The following is a 12,529-nucleotide window of genomic DNA, read 5'->3' as shown; positions in this document are numbered from 1 at the left end:
GATAGTCCTTAAATCAAGTCCTGAGAAGACTTGAGTTATTGCAAGCAAGCGATCTCTGGTCATCGCTGCCTTACTCTTTCTCTTTGGAATGTTGCTTAGGAATGCCATCTGTGACCAGAGTGACGCAGGTGCCCTTGATGTAGTCACGTTACACAAATTGCTTTCCCAGGAATCTGGAAATTTGTCTTCTGGTCCATGATGAGAGGGAATGTGGACAGAAGAATTTCCACAACCTTATTTCAGCAAACTATAAGAGAGAAGGATGGGTGGTCAAAAATAACTTGATTCATTTGATGATGCAAAACTAATTGTTGACCAATTTTTATGCCGTTTTGCCGTTCCACTGAACATTGAGGTTAACGGAGGTACAGTGTCTTGCAAAAGTATTGCCCCCTCAAGAACCGTTTGAAGTATCGCCATATATCCAGGCTTTAAATGTTTACATTTAAAAAAAACTCAAAATACTCTCAAAGAGTCAACAACATGTTAAACACAATTGTGAAAAAAAAAACAATTTGACTTAACATTTTATATTGTGACAATAAAAAGAAAAAAGAAAAATAGATGTTATATAGATATTGTCCCCACTTTGTACAAGCTCCTTCTGCTGCTACCACAGACACAAGTCTTTTAATGTATGTCTATAAGTTTTGCAAATCTTGGAAAAATAAATATTTGCCCATTCCTCCCTACAAAAAAAAGCTCCTTAAGGTTTGATCTTTCCACACTTGTGCTATAGGATTGAGATTTCTATTTCGGCTTTGCCATTCTAACAACTTTATTTTGCCAGTTTTAAACCATTCCACTTTATATTTTGCATTGTGTTTAGGGTCGTTGTCCTGTTGGAAGGTGAACCTGCGCCCCATTCTTAGGTCTCTTGCAAACTCCAATTCATTTTCTGTATTTGGCTGCAGCCATTTTCCCATCAACTCTGACAATCTTCCCAGTCTTTTCTGAAGAAAAGCAACACTGTGTGTGATGCTGCCACCATCATGTTTGACAGTGGGGATAGTGTTTTCAGCGTGACGTGCAGTGATACTCTTAAGCCAAACGTAACACTTTTAACTCAGCCAACTCAGAAACACCTACTTTTCAATTTTTTTCTTTGTAAATATAATATAAAATGTTTAAATGATTTGGTTTGGATTCACAATTGTTGATTCTTAAAGAATATATTCATTTTTTTAGCTTTAAGTTTGAAGCTTGAAATGTGGATACCGACAAAAGGTTCTTAGGAGGAGGGGGGGCGGGGATTTCGCTAGACAGTGAATCAGCATTACAATAATTTAGTTTTGTTTTACCAGTTTTCATATTGATGCACAGGGATTGCTGTAAATTGCATCTTTAATAAGAAACCAAATGTTCAGCACAGAATCTTCAAAGGACAGTGTTTATTATTCGACCACTAGGTGTCACTTTAATCTGTTGTACAAAAACAAGTGCTACAAAGCAAAAGGACAAATACAAACTACATGAGACTCAAAGTGACCAAAAGGCACTATTTTCCTTCAAAATTTTTGCCCAGTCTTTTGTGACGTTTTTTGGGGACCCGTAACAGCAAAATGACTGACAATTATGTCAGCTCCCTTTTGGTGAGGCTTATGTTGTCTAAAACCTACAAGTGTTTACAAAAGTGAATGTTTATATTATAGTTATTGTATACTTGCTTTTTATTCAAAACAATATTATTTTTTTTAACAAAATGTTATTTTACCAGTAGGAGCGCTAAATATTTCACATCGTACCGTTTAAAAGGATTCAATCAGTGGTGTCATTTTGTATTTTTTTTCTAAACATTATTGTCACCGGGCTCTGGAATTATTTTGTCACCTATGTACAAAGCCAAATGCATACCACTCAATCCCTATGATTTTTGGAAGGGCACCATACCATAAGAGGAGAGTTAATTAAACAAGTATTTAAGTGTGATGTGCAATCAGTGGAGGCAAGAAAGGCCGTGCCTCATCTAGCATTATGGAAAAATGAAATTGAAAATATATTAAATGGTTACTTTCATTCAGTGTTTATTTTTGGATTTTCTTTTTAAAATCATAGAATTTTCACATTGTAATATCCATCCATCGATTATCTGCACCGCTTATCCTCAGTAGGGTGGCGGGGACATTGTAATATGAAAATAATTAATGCAATTACCATATAACATATTTCTGTGCTCAGGGTCTGCAGATGTAAAGTGAGCCATGCAATTATTTAGCCTAAAAACAGAAGGCGATAGTGAGATCAAGGATTGTAAAATCACGCCTCAGCCCCAAAAAATAGAATTAGCGATATTATTAGTAAGCTAACAGGAAGCCGAACCATCCAGTCTTCTTTCTTTGTTGCATGAGCTTGTTTCATAATGGAGATTCTATCCAGTGATCCTTTTTTTTTAGAAAGGAGCAGCGCATATTAATTTATTTATAAGTTAGGGTACAACAATAGAACAATTTATTTAATTTTCTACGCCAGTTTATACATTGTTTTGTTGCTCTGACAATCAAATGATGTATAAGACGTACGTTCATTTACCATATTTGTAAATCTGACTATGCCTCACCAGACACAGACCTCTCTGCACGTCACTGAAGTATACGCACACGAAAACCAAACATACTTTTAATGTTCATGTACTGAATGTGCCAGTGCATACTGTACAAAGACTCCTGCACAGAGAGGCAGAATGAAAACAATGACTTGTGTCTTAGAGACTCTGGTGCAGATGGAAAGCAGAATTGCTGTAGACCCTCCAGCCTATGCAAGGAAGGAAGAAAAAAAGAAGCAAAGAGAAGGGCGGGAAGTTTGGCGACAATTCCTTTTGGAGAGAAAACCAGTGTGTCCGTCTCCCTGTGACCCCTCCCCTCCATCACGGAGGTATAGAAGGTTCAGCAGCATCCAGAGCTGCAGTCAAGTGCGCTGCACAGCTTTGAGAAGTCGTCGACCTTCCTTCAGATTTGCAAGCAAGAACTCTGCAACCTATTCTTGTGACCTCACCTGAGAGGTTCATCTGAACTTTAAGACGCAAGATCATTTGTCCCCAGATTTTCCAACAGCGCGTCAAGCGGCGGAATCATGACAAGGATGCTGCAGCGCTCGCCCAGCTTTCTGGTCCTCTTCTTGGTGGTCCTCGTCGCTGGAATAGTTTTGTCTGGTCCCTCCATGCCCCGCAGGAGCAGAGGTAAGACGTGCCTACATTATCATTTGAGTCCATTTAACTTGTGTCCAACGATTTTTCTTCAACAAAATGGTCGTAGTCCTGCCTTTCTCGTAAAATCAGCTTTAATACGGTTGAAATACCTGTAAAACCTTAACAGGAATATCAATGGCTAGGTCTTGGTCATCATCTTTCAGGGTTCCTTTCCCAGTTCAATCTTGGTTATCTGGGGCTGAAGATTACACCTGCTGAATGGGTTTCTGCACTTTCCTTACATTTCCAATAGGAACAGGCGGGTATCGGTATATCAGTATCATCTACTTACTTGAACCTGAAATTAATGGAAAAGTAAATTGCTATCATGTATGCCAGTCCTTCGGAGAGACAAATGTGATAATGTTGTTAATATGTGGTATTAGTATAAATCGGTACCAGTCCGATAAAATGTGATATCTAACAGACAATTTTGCAAAACATTTGGGACTGACCAAAAAACTTGCGCCAGTCCAATTTTTCAACAGATAGCAATTCAATAATCATCAGCCTAATGAGGGGCCTAGTTCCATGCTAACTAAACCCAACAATTTGGAATTGCACGAAACAATCCAATTGACTGAGTGTTCTACCAAACTACCCCAAAAATCTGTTTTTTGTACAAAATGACCCCTAAACAAGGATGAGTTTGTCCAAAACAAACCTAAAGGTTTGGCTGAATAAAAATGTGGCCGTGCCTTTTTTACAAGAGTAGGATATTCTTTTGTGTGTAAATCCACTTTTTGAGTCAAGTGAATCTATTTTTTTCATTTTTACTGAACAAAACTGTACCACAAAAAGGGTAGTTTAGTGCGTTGGATTCCTATAGGAACCAAAGTGGGTTATTTTTCGACAACTGATGTTTGGAACATTCACATGGTAGTCCAAAACATTCACTAATTGGTTGAAATAGCAAAGGTAATGTATAAATACACATTTTTACTATGCAAACATAACGCAAGCAATTTGGCCTTTTGACACGTTTTTCAACATTTTACTTAAGTATAGATGGCTCGACATTTTTCAACCACAACAGAAGATATTGCGCCAAAATTTGTACGTTTCCCACATTGTGAGAAACTCTGGATTTGTATGGTACAATTTTGAAAATCTTTTTTACACAATCTTGGAAATATTTATTCTTTAGTCTTTTTGGGATATTTTTCTATGACGTTACTAATACATTTATAGTTAAGTAAAAATTAGAAAAACAGACTTCAATGGATTTGCATTGCAAAGAGAACAGGAGAGAGGCTAAACCTGCGATAAGAAATTCCAACCTGTTTTAAAAGCCCAAAATATTGCAACTGTGCAAAATAGTGAAAACAATGAACAAAGGTGAGATATAATAGTCAAAATAACAAACAGACACACTATGCAAACTCATTTGCAGATGTTAAATATTAAAATAGAATAAACTCATCATTAAACCAGAAATGACAACCCAAAAAATGATTCAACTTTTATGAAAGATTCGTTTTAACCTGAATTTAGTAGTTACCAAAATATTTAAACTAAATGAGAGCTTTCCAAATGGACACTTTCTATGATGGCAGACAAGCAGGAAATCTATTACCACCTACTGTCTATTTGTGCATGCCACTGTAAGAATCTATTTGGAAGAGCATTTAAAACACTAATGTACATCATCCAAACAATTTTTGACACTGCCATGTCAGATTTACCTCAAGGAATAAATTCAGTTTTTATGCAGTTGTATATTTTCAGGGCGGCACAGCAGCTTAGTGGTTAGCGCGTCCGCGGTATGTTCTTAGGTCATGGGATCAAACCCAGCTGTCCAGAGCTTGCACTTTCTCTCTGTGCTTGTGTGAGTTTTCTCCGGGCACTCAGGTTTTCCTCCCACATTGCAAAAACATGCATGTCAGATTAATTGGCTGGTCCAAATCGTCCTCACCAAATTGTCCAAATTATAAATGTGTGCCTGTCTCTGAGGGCCTGGGAAACAGTTCAGGGTGTCCCCTGTCCAAAGATACCTGGTATGGGCTCCAGCACCCCCACGACCCTACTGAGGATAATCGGTGCAGATGGACATACATTTTCAATTTAGTATTCCTTGAAACAAAACAAGGTGGACAACCATGGGTTTTATTTTAAGGCGTCCTTAAGGTTATGGGGTTCAAAGGTTATGTTTGCGAAGCACTCTCAGAAGATTGTTGTAGCAGCGGTGAAGGTCAGGTGAGGTTAGGAGGATTTCAACTCATTGTTGCGACTATTAAAATGTGAATTGCATGAGTTTGCCTCAAATCTAAACATCCACAAGCATGCTGAAACACAAGGACCACACACTAAACAAGAAGTTACAGAAGTCCAGATGCAAGTTTATAACCACACCACGTGTGCTTTTTTTTGTAGAACACAAATGTTACATAGGTTTGGGCTCCCTTTTTGGAGTTTGAACAAAACTCAAGAGCGTTCTCCCTTTTTTCCTACAGGAAAGAAGTAGGGAGCCAAAACCGAGCCTCATGCAGATTAGATAATTGGGTCGCTGATTGGCAGTTCTTGTAAACAGAATATTTTCCAGTCTCACGCTGCAGACGCACACCAGCTCTGTTTTTCTCTGCCGCATTCCGTTTGCAGACGTGCTGTGTTTGTGTGTTCAAGCTCCTTTGAAGGCGTTGTAAAACTGATGCGAAGTGAGCAGTGAGCAACTGGGCCTGGACCCTGTTAACACTTGTTGGCAGAACTTGGTTGGTAGACAAGTCACAGTGTGCAGATTTCTGCTTGTTTTTATGTCTCGGTGGGAAAGTTAGTTTTGTTCTTTTACTGTTTCTCGTGGTTTAAGCCACTGATATGAGAGCCTAACACGATATGCAATGAAGTGTTTAGATTTTAAAGTAACGATTTCAAGATCCATTCTGAAAGTTTTATAGGCTCAGTTAGAAAAATATACAGCCGAATTCTGTGGAGCGTTCATTAAGGTTGAAAAGGGAACATGTGTCACAATTTCAAGCTTTGGCTTTAGTCAACATACCTTATGGGGGCTGTTAATACTAAACTAAAGAGCATGAGTGAATGCAGTGTGAAAATGACTTTGCTCCTTTAACATCACTTTTATTAGTTGTTGTTGAAGTTGATACATTCTGCTTCAAGAATTACTACATTGCATTTACTTTTGGGCTCTTTGTTAAAGGTACACTATGTAATATTTGACTAGCAGAGGTTGGGACCCTTTTTGACCCAAAGAGCCATAAAGGCAAAATACATTTTTGATCTGGGTGCTTTGCTAGGGCTTTTCGGTTTTAGTTTGTACTTGGCTTTTTATCATAAAGTGTCTTAACAATGAACATATATTGTTTGATTGTTGAGCTTCAATGTAAAGAAACATAAGCTATTTACAGCCACAATGGGGTCTGTTAGTGGGACACATTTACTATAGAGTGTAGTTAAAAGTGTGTCATTTAGAGACTGGACCAAACTCTCAAAGAATCAGGAAGGCCTCTGCTTCGCATTTATGACAATCGCCCCTTGAATACATCCATAAAATAGTTACATAAGTACCATTTGATCTCCGAGCCATAGGCACTCATGAAAAGGTCATATATGGCGACCAAGCCCTGCTATAGTGTGTATTGTGACCAATTTAACTCCATGTTTCTTCGTAAGGTTTTTGGGGGTACCCGTTGCGGCATTATGGTAGACAAACGTCATCTCCCTATAGGTGAGGCTCATGGTATGTTAATTAAATACAACTTCTTGACTAAGTTCTTAAAGAAATGCATGTTTATATGATAGTTCATGTGTAAGTGCTTATTATTCAAATCAATACTGTTTTTATTATTATTATTATTATTATTATCATTATCATTATTATTATCATTATTATTAATATTACCACTAGGTGGTGCTAATTACTACAAATTGTCCCTTTAAAAAAATTCAAAACACTGCTCTGGAGCTGCTGTTGGCCACAGCCTTTTCACACCAGATCCATCTTAAAGGGACATTGTGTGATATTTAGCACCCCCTATTGGTAGTAAACAAACTTAATTTGTTAAAAAAATATTGATTTAAATGATAAGCATAAAAAATGAATTATCATACAAATGTGCATTTTTTGAATACTCGTAGGTCAAGAAATTAGTATTTATTTTACATAACATGTATGTCTGCCATCTTGCTACCACGGGTACCCCCAAAAACCAAAAACTTTGATTAAAGATGGGCAAAAAAAAGAGAAAAAATGGTGCGGTTTGGTCATTTTATTGTTTCCGTAATTTTTAATCTTCCTTGTGCTTTGTAGCACTATTTTTTGGTTGCACTACATAATAAAGCGACATCTTCTGGTCAAATATTACACAATGTCCCTTTAAAACAGGAGTATTCAACCTTTTTCAAGCTGAAACCTAGTTTTTGTTACTAATTAGCGCAAAGGGCACCAGTTTCACATGCATTTCTAAAATAACGTATCATGTGTATACTATGTTGTTACTATGTTATTACCAGGTTAATTATTGGAAGAAGGATTAAATAGACTCAGTCCACCACTAAAAAAAATCGTTATACTGGAAATTCACAAGGACCCATCACCGGCGAGTTTTTTTAGAACGAGTCCGCAGGCACCTTAGCTGTACTATGGGGGCACCACATTGGAGACCCTTGCTTTAAAGAAACTTACATGTTGCAATATGTGTAGCATTTTCCATTTCCAACAACAAGTCCAGTCCCTATTACAATTTCTTTTGTGAGATTATATAGGTTTTCAACGCAGTTGTAAGAAGATTTTTTTGTGATATATTTCAATATGTTGTTTGTTAACAAAATACAAGGATTGAAAACAATGTCAGGATAAAATCTTCTTTGATGAGTCATTTTGGATTTGCTAGCCACAAATAGCTTACAAAGTCCAAGAAAACCAAAAACTAAAACAACATAATTAAAATAAAACAGTATTCTAGAAACCATCGCATGACATCACTTTCAAAACAAAAATATATTTACGACTGACCCACATTTAGACAAATGTCTTTAAGGGAGAGTTGAGTTAACTCCAGCCAAACCGCAAATCAAGTGCGGATAACTGATGTTGTTGGAAATATGAAGACAGCAGAGAGAGCAATGGTTAGCGGATGAACATAGAATCCCGGTGGTGTCAAGATGATGGAAAGGCGGCAACTTCCACATAAATGATAGGAGAAGAAAAATGGGATGGAGTGGCGCCGCAAAGGGGAAGCAAAAGCAGCTGCAGCTAAGTTCAAAATAAGCCCAAAGCTTTTTAGAGTATGAAAACAACTAAGAAATATTTTCCCTGGTGTGATCCCTGGCATACTGTCTTCCCGCTGGATCAAGGTATTTTCCACAAACGTCTCCCACTAATTTACAGCCGATATTCCCTCAGTTCCATTTTCACGAATATAGGTCACCGGAGCTGTCATTTGCTTTTTTGCTATCTAAATTAATTTCAACTGTGTGTGCCGTGGCTGGCACAAGGCTCGACGAGTATTTCACACTCCATTGACCTAAATGGAATCAGCCATAGAACATCTGTTTTGGCTCTTCTATCTACTTCCCATCATCATGAAATCACCTCGTGTGTGTGTGTGTGCTAAAGTGTGAGTTTAAGGATTTACCGGCGTCACCTGGTTAAATTGATTTAAACATCACGCACGTGAGGGGATTTAGTTTGTTGGACAGTATACCACATGAGTATCAAGTTAATACACCTTTCCTCTTCTGGAGTCTTGCTTCTTCAAAAATTCCTCCAGAATTTTTTTTTCTACCCATCACTTTCTTTTCAACACTTTGGAATTATTTTGATTTTTTTGCTGCTGCTATATTTTTATTTCTTATTTCTTACAAAGCTACATTCAACCAATACGAAAATAATTCCCAAACAAGGAAAGCAGACGACATGGACTAGATAAAATCAACTATAAAAGAGGGAGTTGAAGAGCCATGATCGTGTTGAAATGATGGATTAAAAAATAGAAAACAATTCTGAGAAAATAGAGAAATTGTTGAAAGAATTGATGAGAATAAGAAAAAGGAGCTGGAGGATGTGAGGAAAAAAATTACAGAAATCAAGAAAGACTTCATGGGACTTAAGAACAATGCGGTGAAAATGAAGAAAAAACGAGAGAAAATAGAGAGGTAATTGAGCCATATCGAGAGTATCAGAAAATCAACAACTACACAAAGAAATGGAAGAGAAGATGATGCTACATCATATGTCATGATTACTCATTGCACTCACCTGTGCCCGCTCGTTTGGCGCCAGCTGCTGCTAGTTGCCTGATTAATTCCCCTCCTATTTATACCCAGTACTCCAGTCACTCCTTGTCAGTGTGTCAGGAAACCTCTGCATACGCAAGGCAAGCACTTTGACTCTGGCTCCCGTCGGTCCCGTTTTCATCCGTTTACCACTCGTCTGTTTCTGATTCGCCGTTTGTCTCCAGCTATCGACCCGTTTTGTCCTTTTGACCACGCTCTGATCTCCCGTTTCGGCTAACGACCCGTTTTTGACCACCGACCACGCTCTGATCTCCCGTTCCGGGTATCGACCCGTTTTAAAAAACATGGAGACAGGAGCACAACAGGTGATTTCAACACAACAGTAATTGAAGACCTTGTTGATCTCCGCTTTGAAATTCCACCGGGAGGGAAAAGACCACCATTTGTTTTGCTATGGGTTTCCAATCCTTTGGAGAAGCGTGCTATTTTAAAGCAAGGTCCTAAGTTAAAGGGCCAAAAATTTGGCATCAATGAAAATTAAATGACTAGTGAAATTGCTCAGAAGACACATCAAATAAGAAAAATGAGGGACAGATAGACAGCACCTGGACATCAATTGTAATTATAATTGTAAAGTGGTTGTTAAGACAAAAGGAAGTCTCAGAGATCAGAATAAAACATGGCATGATCAAAAGAATTGAAGACCTGGACCTTTTCTTGCGTATTTTTTTTACCTTTTCCCTTCAATTTTTTTATTCAAATTTTATTTTTTTCTACTCTTTTATAATGTAGACTTTTAGATTATTCCCCTTTCTTCAGATATGATTAAACAGCGTAACACCTGACTAAGAGAACAAGAAGGGAAGGTTACAATGACACCATCCCAGGATCTGAAACCAACATGCGGGCAAGGAAAAACTCAAAAAAATGTTTTACTTTAACTTATAAAGCAAGTCTAATACTGTCACTAATTCTACTGTTTGGGGCAGAGGTGTTCACTAAATCATAATTCATTATCTCACTATCACCCTCCCCCATAAGGCAAGAAAATTGCATGTCTTTCCTTGAATCTGCAGGCACTCAGCGCAGTAAAAATGTTACATACTAAAACCAGCGATTTAAAACAATAATAACAATAAAAATAATCAGAAAATTGTGAAGTTAAATGAGAAAGAACTTTGACAGTGAGTTAACATAACCTTTTATTATTTTTATTTTTTTTTTATAGTTCCATGATAATAGGTGAGGCACAACCTCGCCTGCCTCCCATGACTGCACATCACTACACTCAACATTTAATGTTTTGATTAGAAATGGCAAGCAAAACACAAGCTTCCCATAAGATCTTTAGCATTACAGCTGGCACAGCAGTCCAAGTTTGTATTTCTCAAAGCTTTTCAAACACTAACCTGCTATTTGTCTGAAAAACCATGGGAATAAAAATACACTTTTAAAACGGTTCCTTCTGCAGTTTCTATCATGATGTCCAAATTCGGCTCCAAAAGTAAGCACAGAAGTTACCCAATGCACACGCAAATGCAAAATTTTGCTTGTATGTGAGCGTAAACTTTTACTGTAGACGACATGAAACATACTTCTTACTGGAAAGATACAGGAAGTCATATATCAGTCAATGACAGACAAAAAGTGATCAGGAAATAAATGCAGGCAGGACATTTGCCTGTAAAACAATTATCCGGCAGCTTTTGCTGTTGGCACAGTAATTATATGAAGGGCTCTTAATGAGGGTCATGTATGGGTGATTAAGGGCAGGTGTGGGGATCCTCCAGTCAATTTGTCCGTTCATGCCCTCTAAATGTCATTGTATTGAAATATTTTTCCCAAAATTCGTATAAATTACTTTGTAATTTGAAGGAAATATATGTCTATATATGCCAACATAACCAGGAGCCCAATTTTATAAAGTTGGCCATTTTTTCTCTCGGACCACTAGCACTAGGTCGTTAAAAACAATTTTGGTGTGTTGAAGCTTTGCAGTATCACAAAGACTTGTGGTTACAGCTGACGTAAGTTTATATTTTGTTCCCAGTTTTAATGTGACTCCCTTTCCCGGAGGATCATACATCACCAGGCGATAACGTCCTAGTTGGAGCTGAGTTCCATTCTCCGCTTTGAGGATGTTGCTGCTTTTCAAGCCAACTGCATGACATACTCTGCTGACTAAACTCAAAAAAGATTCAGGGGACAATTATTCCTTGTTTTTCAGATTTTAAGTCTTTATTTATTGGCTGATCCCACGTGTTGATCGGTGACTTCACTGCATTTTGAGGGCTTTACAAATATAGTTTGAAGGAATTAAAAGGTTTAACATTTGGAACCAGACTGCAGGAGTCATAATATTTTAATGGAAGACACTCATCTTAATTGTGTTGTATAACACAAACCTTCTTTGTTATTTTTAAATGACCATCTGGCATTATCATTACGTCAGTTTATGTGGCCAAAGTAAAGTAGGTCAGGAGCAAACACCTTTTTCCCGAATAGGCGAGAAAGCGAGATGTCATCAGATTATCATTACACTGGATACATTTTAATTGCGTGGAAAAAAATATTAATGCCATTGGAAATAAAGCTGTAATAAACATGAATATGCAATTGTAATCACAAAATGGCGAAATTACAACAATCATACCAGTCAGACTAGGAGGTCCTGCCGTAGAAGGAACCCATACCACAAGTGATATTTTGTAAAAATGAACAATTGTTGTTTTTCTAAATTATCTTCAGTTCACTCTCAATATTTCTTTTCTTTCACTGTGTGCAGATGTTTTTGTTTTTTTTTTGCAAAATGTAGAATGTAGCAGTGGCAACTATTCTGCTAGGTAAAATAATATTTTGCAAACTTGCCTTAATCATAGATAGTGGATGATGTAAATAATAGCTAATTTCATTAGGTTTCTTTGACATTTTGGAAAGCTAAAACTGTTTAGTCTGAAAGATTGGCATGTGAGTTTTAATGGAAAACTGAAATACTTGCCAACTCAAATCTGGGCTGCAGCTTTTAGGGGGTCAGCAGGCCTCAAGAGTCCATGAGTCCATGCACTCAACAATAATGTGTGACTTAGAGCTGAATGAAGAACTGGCGATGACTTTTGTGGTTGAGTCATTTTATTTAAACCCAATCAATGTATGAGG

The 12,529-nt window shown here is 37.5% G+C and overlaps 1 protein-coding gene across 4 annotated transcripts in view; it reads left to right on the top strand.

The window, feature by feature from the left end:
• The first annotated feature begins 2,909 nt into the window (after positions 1-2,909).
• The window catches only part of abi3bpa (ABI family member 3 binding protein a), a 35,729-nt gene continuing 26,109 nt past the window's right edge, over positions 2,910-12,529 (top strand). For all 4 annotated transcript variants that reach the window (XM_088353157.1, XM_088353156.1, XM_088353155.1 and 1 more), the window contains exon 1: positions 2,910-3,175. In XM_088353157.1, coding sequence (XP_088209283.1) covers positions 3,070-3,175 — 106 coding nt within the window. In that variant the 5' untranslated portion in view covers positions 2,910-3,069. The remainder of the gene's footprint in view (positions 3,176-12,529) is intronic.

This window comes from Urocampus carinirostris, chromosome 14, assembly GCF_059441175.1.
Source record: "Urocampus carinirostris isolate Australia breed hairy pipefish chromosome 14, RoL_Ucar_1.0, whole genome shotgun sequence".
In the NCBI taxonomy this organism is placed as follows: domain Eukaryota; kingdom Metazoa; phylum Chordata; class Actinopteri; order Syngnathiformes; family Syngnathidae; genus Urocampus; species Urocampus carinirostris.
The sequence above is the reverse complement of the archived record's forward strand: the minus strand, read 5'-3'. Positions and strand labels throughout refer to the sequence as shown.